Here is an 18,357-nt window from a genome sequence, read left to right on the forward strand (position 1 = left end):
ACTGAGATGTGTTGAAATATGTATTATCTTACTGTATCACACTTACAGACTATCTCAGTGTCTTGGGTGAGATCTCATACGCCACTGTAGTGTCAAACCTTAGTGTAGCAATCGTCTATTTTCTTCTAGGTCATTGATGAATTAAGCTTGATTTAGGGCCAACAGCTGAGGTCACTGTCAGACCTCAATAGAAACATTCTGACTCAGTGCTGATTCCTCATTTACAGATATATTTTGAGACCTTCTGATTTTATATCCTGTGGGTTTTAAAACCACGCTGTCTTTTGGCAAAAGCTTCCTCATTTCTGAACCCCATTCAAAACCACCTTGTTCCTCTCTTAGTCTTCCTTTTCCACTTGATTTCCAAGACATCTAACAACCCTTTCTCTGCTCACTCTCTCAGATCTTCCAGGCTGGTGTGTCTCCCTTCCTTTCACACAAGGTTCCGTGACTGCCCCCCACCTGCATCCCATCTGCCTGTGCCCCCTCACCCACCGAGCCACCGACGCACTCATCTGCACTCTCAAATCTGTCCACAAAACCCCTCTTTAGCCTTTAATATATGTAAAGCATTTTCTGATGCACTCTATGAGCTGGCTCTGTATAAACTGCCCTGTATTGTGATTTTGGTTGCTTTGTGTTCAGCAATAACGGTGAGTTATTGAAAGAGTTGGCAGTTTTAACTTTAAATCTCCTCGAACTTGTCAGTTTAAGGCAGACACTTAACATCGCTTTACTGCAGGTTTTAAAAGTAATTTTCTTTTTCCTTTTTAATGGCAACATAACATGGACTAGGACAGGTCTGTTGACATTACAATTAGAGATAAGTGCAGAGAGAAATATTTAATTAATCTGACTACTACAGATGGGCTAAATGTAATTAAGTTTCCTTCACAATCAATTTTATATAAGAAAAGAAAATTATATCCACATATTAAAACCACTTGTCTTTATATATGAAGTTCATAGGACCTGATTTGGCATAAGCATAAATGAGAAAAATTGCCCTAAAGTCATGGGAGTTATACCAATGTTACATTAATATGAAATCAGTAGGTGATTCCTGGTGTTTCAGGGTTTGTATACATACATAGCAGTAAAAACAGAAATTAGGAAGGGCCTGTTAAATCCTGTTAGCTGGGAGATTGTGCCTCAGGCTATGAGAATACTACAGCGGCATAACAAGCTACTGTCATCAAGCTAGATAACTGGATTAGGTTCCTAAAGACGGAAGCTATTAACATTTTCACCTGCATTTGGGGTGAGTTAAGAGCACATACTCGGTGAGTTACAGAAACTCAGCTGACAGGTAGTAACTTCCTAAGGATGTGTTCACATGCAGTCGTGACACATAGTCCAAGAGATCGTGCTCTAGCCTTAATTTAGTGCCATTGTATATTCCAAATCACAGTATTCTTACCTAGCAAAGGTCTTGCTCATTCCAGCTGTGTTTAAATCAATACTTATATCTCAATCCTTAGGAGGTATTTTATGCTTTAAGTTCATTAGGAGGAGGTCACAACAAAAGAACAAATCTATAGTAAAGATGAATAAAAGTTAAAGTTCAATAAACTTATTTCAGACAAACTTTAATTTCAGGAGTTAAGCAGGGTGATTGTTTTGTGTAGTTTCCAGTTGATTTATTATGCTGTACTTTCAGACACTGAAAAACTGAGATTTTTACTATATAAAAATACATTCCAATACATGGTAGAAAAAAAGGTGTTAGAAAATGAAGTATTTTATTAGTTCCAGCTGTAGGGGTTGAATGTAATTTATTTGGCATGAAGAAGCATTAGTATTATTATGTGGTCTGCAGTAACAGCACAAAAGCTTTGGCAGGGAGGAAGTGTTGAATTAATTTTTCAAGTATATTAGTATAAAGGAAAAGCACAAGCAATTTTGCAAGCATCCACTGTTCTGCAGATGCTGAAGCCCTGAGTGTCCCATCAGTGCTGTTATCCATGGTGGTAAGGTTAAAGACACGTAGAAATATTAGTATACACAGTACTTGTACCCTGACTGTACCATAACTGCCTTTCCTGTTCCATCTCATAACTCTCTGTTAGCTTTTTCCTACTTGCAGACTTAAGGGCATGTTTACCTGTTCAAATACCAGTACAAATATCAGTGGAAAGGTCTTAGCATTATAACAGATACACAATGGTGTGGTTGCACTTGCTCTTGCAGAGTGCACCTGCAGTCTGTTAGCAGTGTGATGTCCAATAAACAATGCCACAAAGTCAAGGAGGTGTCCTTTGGGGCTGGGCCGTTCCCTCACCGTGGTTCCCCTCAGCCTTACATTATTCCCCGTTTCTGACGTGATTTCATTTCTAGTTTTTAAGATGACCATTCAACTCATCTGAGCAGGTCATTTTCTCTCATCCTGCCATTACTTTAGACTCATTTGGAGGCTTCAGTAACTCCAGGACATTGCTCGAAAGCTCTGCCAAGTTCTGCACAGGCGAGTGCCCACGTCCCAGGCACGAGGAGCACAGGGGCTCAGCACGGGCTCGCCAGTCGTCCTCTCCTTGCCCTGCCAAGCCACAATTCACCTGCTATTCCAACATAGATTTACATTGCTGCTGCACATGCAGGTCTTTGTCTCAAGCTGAAAGTCGCATCCTGTCACTTCCATTATTTTCTTTGATATGGATCCCTCTTTTAAATTTGCCTGGATTTCTTGTTGTCATTTTCTTTTTCTTTCATGAATCAATCTTGACTGTTTGTTTTTAAGGAGAATACTATTTACTGCAAGCTTTGAATTTTCTTCCAGATATCCCTTCAGTCACTTCAGACAGTTATTGTAGCTTTCTCCAAGCTTTTCCAAGTACAAGAAAATATATGACTCAGCATAGCCTTGGGTTGATAACCAGCGCTGCTAAAATATTGATGTATTTCTGACCCATCCATTGGCATTTTAATAACCTATCCATCACAGAGATATTGAGTCCATATATAAGTAATATGCTATTATTATACAATATAAATAATACTGATAAGAATGGTTTTCATTGTTGCTGAGCAGCAAGGGCTCCCCAGGGATACTTCCAGTGTCTGAAAACCATACCCTTGATATATTTGCATTCTATGTGTGGAAGGCCAACCACCACTGATATTCACTCTGCAGCCTTTCTACAAGCCCACTAGTGGGTTTCCAGTGGCCTTCTACAGTGGCCAGTGTTCCTAGTTAACAGCCTCACTGTCTGCTTCATGCTATGTTTTAAAGTTAAAACCTGCTCGTATTAATGCATATGAATAAGCATTAGAGGCTTGTGACAGTGACTGCTGCTTAGTCTCTTCTGAAGTTACTCTTTGATTTGGTTTGCTCAGATTCCTGGCAATACTAATTGGACTTAACTGAGCTTGTGGTGAAATAAGTCAGTACAGGCATTGTTAATGCTTATTTGAAATCTGTAAAAGAAAGTAAGCAGATCTAAGCTGAAGTCTCGTGTGGATTTTTTTTTTCCACAAGCAACAATAGTATTGAACAACTGATCATGTCAGTGTACCAAAAAGCTCAAATCCTTTAGGCATTGAGAGTCATGGCATTGAGTTTTTGTGGTGGTACTGCATAAGGAATACAGAGAACAAAATCTATTTACTGCAAGCCAAAACTTAAAGGCCATTTTTTTAATTCTGTGAAAATGTTCTGGACGTAGTTCTCATGGCTCTGTTACTGATTTGCTCTCACTGGGGTCAGTAAGAGGGAGGGGGAGAACACTTCCATGCACACCTCTGGGACGCTCTGCAGCAGTGAGAATGAAGGTCATTGCTGTTACTCATGCTAAGTATGGTATATTGCTTAGAGATAGGTTTGATTTTCATGTGACTGAGCAAGTACCTGTATTAGTATGCGTGTTTGTAAATATGTCTGCATACATATGCATGTACCATAGAAGCATATACAAAACTTCTTGTAGTATTGTGGTTTGGCATTAACCATAAAACTTCACACCTGTGGTAGTCAACACTAATAGTGTCTTCTCCACATGTGACAAAATCTTTAAGGGGCTCTTTTAATGAACTTTAATACAGAATAGCAATTTTAAGTATTATTGCCAACTATGTACGTCTTGCTTGCCAGAACATGATGACAGTGAATGTTTTTTTAAAATAACTAACCCAGTAACGTGGGAGGTAGATTATGATTGAATTTGTCATTTTCATAGCCAGTTAGTAAAGCTTCTCAGTGGTTTAATGGCACAGAAGCCACCATCAAAGTTCCTGCTTGCTGCACTGATGAGCTGGGGAAGGCACCACTACCAAAATTAGAACCTCTTTGTTCTTTGCTTCCCTTAGCAGTGACCCCACCCAGTGCCTCTTAAATGTCCTCAGGTGTTCCGCTGCCCAGACAATTTGTATTTATAGGGAACACAGATCCGTTTGCAGCAACGTGAGTTATTGTGGTATTCTCATATTTGTAGTCATGAATTGCAAGTAATTCAAGGGTAGATGAGAAGACTAGAAAAGCCGGTATTTCAAAAGTAGCATGCATAGAGCTGTCCAAATCAGGCCCGTGACTTGTTCCATGTTCTTGCTATTAGCTTATAGCGGGAAAATGCCTTTTTCTTTTGCAACTGTTATTTTATTAAGGATTTAATATAGATATTATGCAGCATATGGAAAGCTGAGATCCAAAACATATTAAATACAATCACTGTACAGCATTTGCCCAAATACACTAAGGAAGAGGTATATTGCTGGAAAGTAACCAACACAGGGATGAGTTTGTTCGTAGCTCCAGTGCGCATTTGTCTGGCTGCTGAAACTGTTCAACCGTGTAGAAGAGAGATTGCTGCATAACGTGTACATTAGAGAATGTGCTGTACCTGGTGCAAACTGAGCCTTCCATGACTGCAGTAGACATATAGCTGAGGAGGTAAATTCATCACAGTTGTGGCATTCTTTCCATCATATTAAATAAGAAAAAAAAATACATAAATGTATAAGCAAGAAAATAAAATTTGTTTGATGGAAAATATTGTGTGATTCCCTTGACAGAAACTTCTGATGCAATAAATATTATTTCTTACAGAACACTTTCTGAAAGGATCCTTTCCCCAGCAAGGAAATGGGAAATTCCTTTCCTAACTCTGTGAGCTAAAGGAATGCAGAGAAGTGGTGTGACTGAAAACAGAGTGACTTGTTTTGGCATGCTCTGCCTTTTCTTTGAGGTTATTTAAATTATTTGAGTTGAAGTGCTTTTTGTCCACAAGACAATCTTTGTGAATTCTGGTTCACAAATATTTCAATTGTCTAATTTACTTACAAAACCAAAAATCCCAGTTCATCGTTATCCTATGCATATAAAACGAGATGTGAAACCATAATCTCACACTCATTAAAATATGAATCACTTTATTGTATAATCTGTAGTGCACTGTGAAGGCACCTGACTGCCTTCTATATTAAATAAATTAAAGAATAAATTAAAAAATCATTTACACCTCTGTAATACATTTTAGTCTGCACCTATGCTGTGATGCACTTTGGGGAAATTGACAGTAAAAATAAGTATACAGGCTCCCCTGCTCTATGAAGTACAGGTTTTGCTGTTTCTAGTAGTTTGTTCATACTCCTGAGTGTTGTCTCTTGAGATTTAAAAGAATTGCTGTTGCTTTCTTAATGCAGTGAGTCTTTTAATAGTTAGATCCTGACTAAAAAATGAGGCCTTTGGTTGAGAATTGACTAATGCATTTGTAGCATGTTCAAGTGAATGAGCTTGGTGCTATAGGTTATAAACAAGATTTCTTTGTTTTTCTGGATTATTCTCCTGGATTAAAATTCTCATTTCAAGTAGGATTAGCCTGATGAAAATGTTATCCTTACATGTACTTGCTAATATGATTTGCATTATTGTAAGATGCCTTCATATGTAACTTGTGATTCTGTAGAGTTTGTTTGACCCGATTCATTTTAATCGATATCGTGCTGAAGTACAGCCGTTTCTTTTGGGGGTTTAGGTTTGGGGGTTTTGGGAGGTTTTTTTTTGTTTTAAATTGTCTAAGTTAAAACCAAAGTCTTAAATGAGCCTAAAGTGGAGCAAAGATTTTATTTTGGCTTAAGAAGTACCTATTTGCCCCGAAATAGGTGTTTTATTCTTTTACTTCAGCACAAAGCATGAAAAATATTTCTCAATTTTATCCAAGTTGATTTATTTTCTAAATTGTGTTTGATTGTTTGGAAAAAAGGCCAGTAGATTAATTGTTCAGACAATTCTAGTTAAAATTCTTAAATACCTACACACAGTGGCCTGAGAAAAATAAATGGTGGTTAGAGTCCATAGAGGAGCTGGTGCTGCTGCCTCGCTGCCTGTGGAAAATCTTTTCTGAGCCTAACATCTTTGAAGGGAGATGGAGATAAATTGTCACTAATCAATGATTCAAGATTTTTAAAGAGAAAAATATATATATAGCATGAGAGAGAAGTATAGCATGAGCTATAGCATGAGGGAGAGAAGTCATGAATGCTAATCTCTAAGCAGAAGACCCCTACTTTGGATTAACATTTATATTTTGGTTAGCAATTTCTTCCTCTGGGTACTCTTTGCTCCCAAGGCCATAAGCTGTTCCTGCTGTATCCAGTGCTCCGTACACTCACGGTGGCGTTGGGCCAAATGCCATTCTCCCCATGAGGTGTTCGAATGGGCTTCTGGGACTTCACACCCTGACACACAGGAAACCCACCCTTTGTAGCCCTCGGAGCCTGGAGAGGCAGATGAAACCCATGTGAGTAATTCAAACCAAAATAACTCCATTAGAAGAACCTGGAAGAGTTTCTAAGATAGTCTGATTGGAAGATGGAAAACGTCTTTCCCTTTGCTTGGTTTCCTTTTGTGTACAGCATGAATGCCCAGTGTCTGTTGCCGGGCATATAAGCAGGGAAGGATGAGGACTCTGTTAGAGAAAGCAAAGTATTTAATTGTTACTTTTACAGCTATTTATTTTCTAAGCAAATCTTCACCCTCTAATATTTCGGTGACTCTTCACTTCTATTTCTTACATAAATGAGAGAATCAGGTCAGCTCAGCTCCCACATCTAATAGCTTGTTGACAAGGAAAAAATTAATCAGAGTAGCTACTGTGGAATAAATTACTCCAAAATAGCTTCCCCATGGATACTGTTATTTTGAAATAAGTGTGTCTTTTTTCTGATTACTACTTGTTCTGCCAGACCAATGTTTGTCAAGTTTCCCAGGTAGCCAGCAGTCAGCTTGCAGAATGGCTTCCAGAAAGCACCTTCACTCCTCAAACAACGCTTGTCACAGCTGTAGCCATGCCAGCGACAGAGACCAGCCCTGAACGGCTACGCATAACCACATCCAAGCTTTCTGCAGGGATCTTCATGAGTAGAAAGCAAAAGCCAGAAATTTCAATTTCTTCATCACCTTTGAATCTAGTAGTAATTTGATGCTTTTCAGTTCACTTATTAAGAATATAGAGAGTTTGATTCTTTGGACAAAAAAGATGAAAAAATAAGAGGAGATGGTTTTGTCCTTGCAATTCCAAGCCTGCATTTCAGATTTCAACCCCAAAAGTTGTTTTTTTACCAGAACACAATGAAAACCAGTCTGGTTCATACCATGAGCTCCTCTCTCCACTTCCCGTGTGGTTTTGTTTAGACTGGAGGCCCCTTCCTGTTTCAGCTTACTGATTTTGTAACAGATTTCAATAGCTTTCTAGGTTTTCCTGAATATAAAGTGACTGCTACTCTCAAAGTCAATAAACTCAACATTGCCTTGTGAAGTTGTTTTCCCACCGCTGGCAAATGCCTGTTGTCTCCAGGACTGGAAGAATGTGGAAAGAACTTAAAGCATGCACTGACCTGTAGCTATGCCAGCTTTGCTGGATTCAAGGGTCTTAAATTATTGTTGCTAGCTATCTACAGTTGCCCTTGGCTCATTTTCACAAAAACTAGCCTGCTCTATCTGATTTCCCACCTGCAGTAGGATAGATTTGTTAATATTTTTTGCTTAGCCAGGCAATTACCTTGCTCAAGGTCAGACAAGGATTTTCAGATTCCAGGAAAGCCCATTTCTTTACACTTGTTTGTTCTGTAGAAGGGCTTTTGCTTTCTTTTGAAAGTGAATATTTTATGCTGTTATTTACTGAGCAGTCACAGAGTGCAGTTTGAGAAAAGAGCAGGGCTGGCTGAGGGTTGGTCTCACACACGTTCAAGTCAATGACAAAACTCCAGCAGCTTCCCTGATAACGCAGTTTGCCCTGGGGATTTGCACTTTTGTAGGCACCAAAGCGCTGGTACGAGCAGGGCATGAAAAGTCAAAGCATGAAGTGAAATTATCTGATGATATGTTGATCCTATAGTATTTCGATTTTAACACAAGGGAAATCCATACCGTGATATGATGACTCCACGTTTATTCAGACTGACCTTGTTAAAAATACAAAGAGATGTCTTTGTTGAAGGATACAGTGCCTTAATCTTGCTTTGTATGCATCAGTGTGCTTGTCAATCCAAGGAAGTTAACAACTGCTAAGTCGTAAAATGGGTGTTTAAGAAGATAGTTGGACATTTTACCAGACCTTATTAAATCTGTTTCTGGTTGAGTACGTAATTTAGGCAATTTAGATGTCTTAAGATGCTGGTAGAAGCAATTGAATGCCAATAGCCCAATTTTAAGTTTTATTTACATGCTTAATTTAGATGCACTTCAGTGCTTCACTTTTCATCATAAGCTTCGGATATTTAAGGAAATGAATTTCACCCACAAATGTTGTTGTAAGTTTTTCCATGAAGAAATGCAGACTTTTGGAAAAAAAATCAATTATTTATCCTATTTTTCATACTTGAACATAGGAGGAAGGAAGTATAGGTTTATTTTCACTTTCCAAATTTGCTCTCCTGGTCCAAACATCCATAGAGAAGACTGTATCTCTCACTGGGATAGAGCCTGCATCAAGGTGTGTATTTGAATATCACCAACTAGAAAAGGAGTATAGTCATTCTAGTATTACATTTGATAAATGAAAAGCAAACACCCTAAGCACTAATAAAACTATTTTAGTGCTTAAGCTAGAAATCGGAGTACCTGTAACAAGTACCTTTTTTACTGCTGTAGTGAGGTTGCTTATGACAGTTAGGTAACATTTCAGACTTTGTTATTACAGATTAGTTAGCGAGTGTGTATTCTTCATAGGTGTGAGCAGACAGTAGTGACAGTAAAGTTGGCTGCCCAGTGTGGATCATGTGCACCCTGCGCTAACAAATATTATGTAGTGGTTTTCTTCTGACTGTTTTGCAGTGAAGATGGTCCCACTCTTCCTTGTTTTGCTTAGTTTGTAAGTTCTGTTTTCTCATTGTCGTGTGGGGATTTTATGAGGTGATACGGTGTTAATAACTAGAGAAAAATACCCCTCCTGGACTAAGCGTGTATGTTAATGCTTTATTGAACCTGAATGTGTCGTAATCAGCATGCCTTCCCATTGATTAAATTCCTCCTGGGCTCTCCAGTGGTAAATGTGGTGCTTTGTTCTCAGAATCACCTAATTTCCTGAGCTTCCCATTCTCTCCATTTTAGATGGTCTGACAGACTGTGTAGACCCTGATTGTTGTCAGCAAAGCAATTGCTTCGCAAGTCCTCTCTGCCAAGGTTCACCTGATCCCCTCGACCTTATTCAGCACAGCCAACCACCTTTCTCTCAGCATCCTCCAAGGCTGTTTTATGATCGAATTCGATTCCTCATTGGGAAGGAGAGCACTCATGTAATCCCGGGAGACATCTCATTTGAAAGCAGGTGAGTTTTCTATAAGATGGGAGACTTTTCTGAATACTGAGCAGTGCAATGAAATTCTTTAGCCAGGAAAAAAACAGTGATACCTGGATGGCTGGGAATTCTTCAGTGCTGATCAAAAAATATCAAAATGATAGCAAATGTTTAAGTCCCAACAACTGAGGCATTTGTTTATCTGATTCTTGTTACTACCTATCTAGTTCAGCAGACAAAGTCTAGTACTCTTTTGTTAACAAGACTTCGGCTGTTGTGGAAAGTCAGCTATCTCGTACCTGTGACATAAACAGGGGGAGTTCAGCCCTTTTTGCTGTAGCTACATCTATGACAGGAAGCAGGAGGATGAGAAGGATGAGTTGGATTCACACACGTATTCAGTCACATTTCTGCCCAATAGAGTTTGATTAGTGTTTACAGCATAATAAATTTAATATGTGTCACTTACATATAATCCAGCTACCTAATTAGCAAACTTTTTTTTGTTTTGCTACACCGTGGTAGACCAGTGTAGGATTTACCATTTTGTGCTGCGAGTTAATCTCAAGCTGTCATGCAAACAGGAGAGTAATCTCTGAGTGTTTGTGAGATTGCCTTGCCCTTTAACCGGAGAAGACTGTGCAGAAAGCCTGGTAACACATATTTTCTTGAACATTTGAAATATAGGGGCACATAAGTTTTTATGCTGTAGTTCACCTGCGAAGCTATAACTTACATGCTGACAAAGAGATCCACAAATCATTCACATCACCTAACTATTACCCTGTCAACTAGGCCTATGCATTAGATAAACCATGTTCCAGTAATAAGGGCATAAGGATTTTTTTTATTTTCACAGTACAGTACATAGCACTTAGGTTACAACTTGGACTTCATTCCATAGCTGCACGTAAATACAATGCACTTTCTCTTTGTAGCTTATTAATTTTTAATAAAGTAAATACATAAACAGAGTCTTTATTGATCTGAAATACCTAAACATTTAATCACTATTAATAATGTATCAGGATGTTATGAATATGTAGAACAACGGGATATGCAAATGACAAGCACCCAGTTGGCAGTGGTGGGTCTCACTGATTACAAACAACAGTGGTGCAGGGGCCTTGGTTGGCTGTACTTGCCCTGGAGCGTTCCGTGATTTACAACAAAAGTCACCAGTGAAAGATTTTCCTCATCAAAATGATTTGCCATGAGGTGTTTCCAGAGAGGAGGTGAGCACTTGAGTCGCCTGTACAGTGCTCTGTGACACTGCAAATGTTAGCAGCCAGATTGCACGTAATCCCATCAACGTGCTTTTATAGATATAAGGAACTGATCTCTTAAAGCTATCATTGATGGAATTTAACTTGGATTTAAAGGCTTTTTCTGAGTATTTCATTTCTTTACCCTGATATCTGCCATGCCTTTGAGGAACGAAGAGCAGCAAAAGCCCATTTGGGAGAAGCAGATAGCTTTCCCTATGGTTTGATGCCACTGAGGAATATGACTTGTACTTACATTGGTGCATTGTTCACACCCCAGATATTTCCTACCACTGTAGAGAAATTACTAGTTAGTTTAGTGAGAAGATCGTTGGGATTCAGAGCTTTGGAATCAGGGCAGTGCCTGGAGACTTGTGCTGTGCCATGTCTCCTGGGTTTTGTCAACAGTAGTCTGTGATGTGCTGGGCACCCTGAGGAGTTCATCAGACCACACTTTGCTTGATCCTCAAGTCTTCCAGGCTGTTGAAAAATTGCTCATCCATAAGTCAAACAGTATTAAAAACTGCCAGAATTTTCCTCAAGGATGAGAAATAAGCAGAGTCTCAGAAAGAGGCAGTAGCTTAGCTGTGCTGCTTCTGTTCTGAAATATTGCTCTGACATTGTCAATCTGACTGTCATCTAGTGTCTGTTCTTCTCCTGGGAATTCAGATTACTGAAAAAAATATATAAAGGCAACTGTTACTACACTAAAAAAAAAACAAAAACACACAAAAAAAAAACCCCACCACAGAAATCTGCAATCCTGCCTGGTACAGACCAAAGAATGCTTGGGGGGTTTTAATCTCCTTTTTGGCTATTGCTGAAAAGGTTGAGTCCAGGCAGATGATATTAACTCATGGGTGCCTGCAATGCCACTTTTTCTATAGCATTGGTGTTTCAATCAGAATGTTGGAAGGATTGGATGAAATAGTGGCGGTTTTAATTTCAGACCACTGGCATCCCTTCTCACTGTTGCACAAATTTTGCAAAGCTCTATCTGGCTTTTCATTTTGGGTTTTCTTCCTCTTTGCAAGAAGTCTCTGAGACCATTAGGAGAAATAGGGAAGAAACATCTATCCAATTTTTCAGTCTTCTGATTCAAATGACATTGTGCAGTGTTTTAGTGTTCCATGGGTCAGTGGAACTCCAATATGGGTGACATTTGCATGAATCTCACTGTAGATAAAACAAAAGTGATGTTGAACAGATTTGGTAAAACTATCAAAAAATGGTGAAGATTATTTCTGTCCTTTGGCCTGAAAGTGTTTGGTCTCTGCCATATCCTGGCATTTTCAACCTCAACTAAAATATTAAAATTAGTTATTCTGACAACTACTGGGACGTGTATCCTTTTGCATTTGCATCCTAGACTGCAGCTGAGCTCTAATTTGTAAAAATTTGACTTCTGCAATGCAGTCAGGGTGTTGTATTGAACCTTGGCTAAGTACTACATCAAAATTAATGTTAAGGAGCTAAATGTTTTCAAAACATATTTTGCTTTTCATTATGTCATGTGAACTGTGTTTTTACAAAGTCCTAGCTTAAACTGTGACATGCTGAAAGGCAGATTAGACACATTCTGAATAAACGGAGATGTACTTGCTTACATCAGGAACAGTTTTGACCTACTGCATGTAGTAGGGCGTAGCAGATTATGTTTTTACCAACTTCTGTTCTTAGTTTCTTTTTTTGCTAAGTATTTTTAATGCATGCTGCTGGCAAGCTATTTGACTCGCTGCAAATTGCCTACAAAAAGGGTCCAGTGTATGGTGCTGAATTAATTACCCTTCAAAGGCTGCTTACAGCAACATTGTCATCAGGAAGAAATGAATGTACCTTACTAGCCTTTAGCTTAATTTCTCTGATTGAAGCTTTTTAATCAGAAATGTAATACAACAAATGACATCTTCTGGTAATGTGACACTTGCAAATTCACAAGTGGCTTGACAGAGTTCCACATCTGAGCCTAATATCTCAGCCTGAGGTGCTTGGAGAATACTGGAAACTTAACGCACAAAACAAAAGCAAAAAAATAGCAGAATGCAGCTAGAATGCATCTAGAATTTTAAGCTTCTATTTGTATTTTAAACTAGAGATGTCAAACAAACTGCTTGATGGCAGAGAGCTGAGACCAGCAGAGCTAAGATCCTCAGTTACACGTGGAATGACCCATGAAGCACTGACAGAGAAATCCTGCTTCTCTTAGCCACCTGCAACCCATGGGAATCTCTGCTTTCTCTAAAAAAGCCAACTGCTCCCTCTGGAGTTGCAGATTTAGTACAGCTTGCCAGGGGACAAGAAACATTTTTAATGCATCTGAAAACACTAAGGCAGCGTATCAGGGGCATGTTCCTTCCCAGCTCCTCCAATTTAGAGAAGACATTTTTGCACTTACTTTCAGGTTAAAGCAACTTGGACAGCCTTAGTCCAGGATTATGCAATCGTTGCAAGTAGGTAACTGCTGGATAGGTAATATGTTATTATCGCCCATGAGTAAGAAGAACAGGCCAGTCACAAATGTGTAGAATAAATCTTAGAGGCTGAGAGTTGAAGAGGGACATACAGCACACTGAGGAGGCTTAATGATCTTTAGAGGTTTCTCAGTTAAAACTAAGAAATGCAGTGAGTGGTAGTAAGGTCCACAGCTCATCTGGAAAGAGGGTGAATGTTCAAGCAAGGAAGCGTGAAGTAGCAGTTGAGTATGAAGTGACATCACTGCGGGGAATATTCTCTAAAAGCTCTGGTAAGGAAAGGAATTAAGTGACATCTCCTGCAAGCAGCAAAGCTGCAGGGAGCCCCTGTGCCAGCGTGCCTCGGGCAGGGTGCTCTGCTCTGGGAGCTGTAAGGACAGTGAGAAAGGAGGGAGAATCTGCTGGAAACTGGGGGTGTCTGGTCCCTCCCCGATCCTTTGGGATTAACTCTGATCACAAAGTAACTGAAAAAAAGTTTTCATACCTGCAGTAAATGCAAGAATGAAAACTACTTCTGACCAAAAGCTTAGTCAGAGATTTAGCAGGTGCTGGTAATTTGAGGAGGGAGGGTAGAAGACTCTTCGGTGTAGAGCAGGTAATAAGAGAACAACAAATAATGGGAACAAATGTAACAGCACAGAGGCAGACTTAGAACAGTTAAAATCTAAAAGATTGCAAAGACACTTCAGTGCAGGTAAATGTAGAATAATGAGGTGTATGAGTATTGCATACTGCAAATGTATGTGGCTTGTAAAATATGATGAATAAGAAAGGAACAAGAAAATTGAAAGATTAGTTTCTGAATATTATTTATGAATAATGAGAAATAAAGTGAATGAGTAGAGGAAAGAGTCTATGAAATAATGAAGACTTTGATGACTTGTTATCACACAAATCTGTGTGCTTGATAAAATACGAGGACAGAGTAGAGTCAGAAGACAACTCTGTGTGGAATGAACAAACAGGACTGTGAAGATCATGTGCTGAATAATGGTGGCTCTTAGGGGTCTCCATGACACCAATGTGTGTTGTAAATACATGGAGTGCACTAATAAAGGAATTAGAAAAGGAAAAGCAGCTCTGTTGATGTTAGAAATATAAGAAAACAATAAAAACTGGTATTTTCTCCTCTAAATTGAACCTGGCCATTTTGCTGAACGAGTCTTGTGAGTCTGTTGAGGCACAGAAGAGCTTGACTGCCTTCAGCAGAGTAGTAGGTTTTTGTCACAAACAGGACCACAACCAATTTATTTAATGTAGAAGACAAAAAGGTGGTAAAATCAGAACTCTGTTTTCCATACTGGCAGTAATGCAGTGTCTCCCATTCCTCTGGGATTTATCAGCATCTCTACTGAAAATGAGCATCTTTTTATGTCCTGCGAGCATGGAATTCGTATTATTCGTTCTGGTGGATGGCATACTTGCCAAGGAGTTAATTTTTAACAGTTACATTTTCTAAGGTCATAGTCAACTGGGTTTGATGATATCATAGTGATAAATTAGTGTCATGTCAAGTGCCTCTGGAGGATGAGATCTTATGAAACAAGTCAAAATTTTCAGAAATTTATGGTCTCCAATTTGTGTGTATGATTTAATTGAATCATGATTAGACCTTAGGAAGAAATTCTTCAGTACGAGGGCGGCAAGACTTTGGAATAAATTGCCCACAGGTGGCTGCCCCCTCCCTGGAGGTGTTCAAGGCCAAGTTGGACAGAGCCTTGAGTAGCCTGATCTAGTTGAGAGGCGTCCCTGCCCATGACAGGGAGGTTGGACTAGATGATCCCCAAGGTCCCCTCCAGCCTGTGCCATTCTATGATTCTGTGGTTCTATGATCAGTCTCTCAAAGGATCTTTTTAAAAATTCGTTTATAGACTCCTAAATAGCTTTCATGTGAGGAGCTATTAAGTTTTCCCTTTAGATTACATATTCACTGTGCAAAGGTGGGGTGTCTGTTGAGGTCTACTATGAACTTTCAAATTGAGAGAAAAATCATAATAATGTCTAAATTTATGCATATTGTTTATCTTGGCTAATTAATGCTGGTTACCTTTATGAGTATTCTGTTGGGTTTGATCCTAAATGTCTTAATGGTTTCAAAAGGCTTCTGCATGGCTTTGTTAGGTGAAACCACAGTTCCAGGATATATATTCAATTGTATCATTAGATCCCAAGACTTGGATCTGTTCAGCCGGTGAAGGTGTGCTAATGTAATGTACCTGACAGCATAGGGCAAAGTACTGAAAGATGTTTCAGTGGAATTTAGCTGTGTAAACCCTTACAAAATCCCACTAGATCCTAATCTTCACTGTGAGGGTATTTTTCATCTTAGTCCTCATCGTTGGTGAGACTTGTCTACTTTATGTTTCAGTCTTCAAATACATTACTGGCTAAAGCTAAGAAAAAGAGTAAATTCTCACCGTTTCTGTGGTTAGGGTGAGAGTAATGGCCTTAAAGGGTAGCAGTGGAGATTCAAATTAAAGAGTAGGAAAAACTTGCCATGAGTAAAGCACTCATACAGAAGCATTGGAACGGGTTACTTGGTGAGGTTATAGAGTTAGACAAGCGTCTGTCTGGAGTAATGTAGGTATAGTTGATCTTACCTGAGGCAAAGGAATGGACAAGATAAAGTCTTGTATTTCCTTTCAGCTCTCATTTTCTATGATTCTGTGATCCTATTAGCCTCCGATTAGACCCACTTAGTAATGAGGTCACTTTCCTGTCCATTGACTTTGATGCGTTCTGCTGTGCTGCCATATTCCAACCTCTTTACTGGAGTGGGAGGATTTTTATGCTGGAAAGTGGGTGCAAGTCCAATGCATCCCAGAAGGCATTTAGAAGGGCATAACATGTGATAGGGGATTGAGAAAAATGTATGTTATGCTTGATTAGGTGCTCTCTGAATTTACCTGTATAACTTTCTGAAGTTCAGTAAAGACCATGTGTCTCACTGCTGCCTTATCACATTAGTTCAGCTTCTTTCTAATAGAACATCCAATTCTTAACAGCAGAGAATGAGGTTTCTTTCTCCCCTTTCACAAATCACCACCCCCTAGAGCTGCAGCAAGCTAAATCACGCTATCCGGGAAACCTTCACAGTGCTGTTCAATGGCACAACAAATGGTGTCCTGAAATATAGCCGGAAATAGAAATATCTTCTTGATACACCAGAGATTCATGAGAGAATCAATCTGTCATCTTCATGAAATAATGGGATTTTTAAATCTATCTTTCGGATTACTTGAATTTGCATTCAAAATCAACAGTCACGGTGATATCAGAGTAGTTCTGTCTGGAACAGAATTGTGGGACAGCTTCTAAAGTCAGTGCCCTTCTCCTTCTCCTGATGCATCTAACATGTTACCTTCTACTCCTTTTGTTACAGACGAGCATGTGTCATTCGGGGCCAGGTGGTGGCAATAGATGGAACACCTCTGGTTGGAGTGAATGTCAGTTTTCTGCACCACAATGAGTATGGCTACACTATCAGTCGACAAGATGGAAGGTGAGACTTTCATGTATGGTCTTTCACTGGTTTACATTTGTATAGTTAGGGCCATCTATCTTCTTCTGTTCATGTTCCAAATTTTCATAGATATCACTGTTATAGTGTGGGTGAGGGATGGCATCTGGTCCTCTGCTCTGGGAGAGGTCTCAGTGGTTAAGGGATGGAAGAAGAAAAAACCTGAACAATAAGATCGCAATGACATTTCAACACCTGGAGTGAAAATGCAACAGTGCTGCTGTTACAGTATCTTCTTGACATTTGAATATTTTCACTATTCGAGTTTTCCAGAGAATTCCCTGTTTTCCCTCTTTTTTTCTGTTTTTAATTGCGAATCTTCCAAGTAGTTAGTTTAGGTGTCAAAATGGCTGAATGTTAAATGGTTAAATGTTTTGCAACCCATCCTGAGCAGTCCTGCTTCCACTTTTCCAGCCTTGTAGGGCTAAGTTCAGTTCTCAAAGATATATGAAGTTCCTGTATATTCTGTATTTCACTCCAGGATTGGCCATCCATTTGCAGTAGGGTCATGATTTGCTCCTGAACTTGAATTAAGCTGCTAAGGACAGTTTAAGGCTTTATCTTCCTTGGCTGTGTTGTGAATTACAAGAAATCAGAAGCTATCTTCCAACAGGGAGCGTAATTTGTCACTGTTCCCACAATGTGGTGGGTTGGGTTTTTTTGTTGTTTGGCTTTGTCAATTTATAAAAGTAAGGAGCATGCATATTTATTTTGCCTTAGTTTATTGACTTTCAAATCGCGCTACTGAAAGTTAGTAATTATCATTTCCTCTTTATGCTAGCCTGGATAAAGTTGTTGTATTAAAATATGCTACCTGTATTTCACTGTGAATGTAATCGGTGTCATTTGGGAAATGTGATGAGATATGCATAATTAAGTCTGACTTCTTATCACAGTATGTTACCATCAAAAGCCTCCATAATAGATGCATTCAATAATGCAGGGAGTGAAGTATCTATTTACATATTACCTTGTGTTTCCTGGCTATGGATGTCAGAAGCTCAGGAAATTGAGATTGTATATATCATACCTTCTGTGTCCCACTGTTTTGCAGCCCAGGTATGCCAAAGGTTCTCCACGACAGCTCCCAAAGGATCACCTGCCTTATGTACAAGAGCTGATTCAGTTCTCAATGCAATTCATCGGCATCTTTCCCAAAAATTTCATATCCAGCACAGAGGGGTCTTGTGCTCAGTGTACTCAGCTTTTTTCCCTATATTACTTTCAGAACAAGGGAAAAGGATAGGTTAACAGAGAAAAGGTCGAACAGCCTTCTTATTCTGCATGCTGTACCTGCATAGATTATGAATAGCATCCCTTTTCTGGGCTGGGAATTTCTTTTCGTAGGAATGAAAGTAACTGGGGCCACACTT

The 18,357-nt window shown here is 39.2% G+C and overlaps 1 protein-coding gene across 1 annotated transcript in view; it reads left to right on the forward strand.

Moving 5' to 3' along the window:
• TENM1 (teneurin transmembrane protein 1) overlaps nt 1–18,357 on the forward strand; it is a 161,562-nt gene that overhangs the window by 69,948 nt on the left and 73,257 nt on the right. Inside the window, exons 11-12 of the mRNA XM_009877141.1 lie at nt 9,542–9,758; nt 16,847–16,966. Of these exons, the coding sequence (XP_009875443.1) occupies nt 9,542–9,758; nt 16,847–16,966 (337 nt within the window). The remainder of the gene's footprint in view (nt 1–9,541; nt 9,759–16,846; nt 16,967–18,357) is intronic.

This window comes from Apaloderma vittatum, unplaced genomic scaffold, assembly GCF_000703405.1.
Source record: "Apaloderma vittatum isolate BGI_N311 unplaced genomic scaffold, ASM70340v1 scaffold7339, whole genome shotgun sequence".
Taxonomy (NCBI): domain Eukaryota; kingdom Metazoa; phylum Chordata; class Aves; order Trogoniformes; family Trogonidae; genus Apaloderma; species Apaloderma vittatum.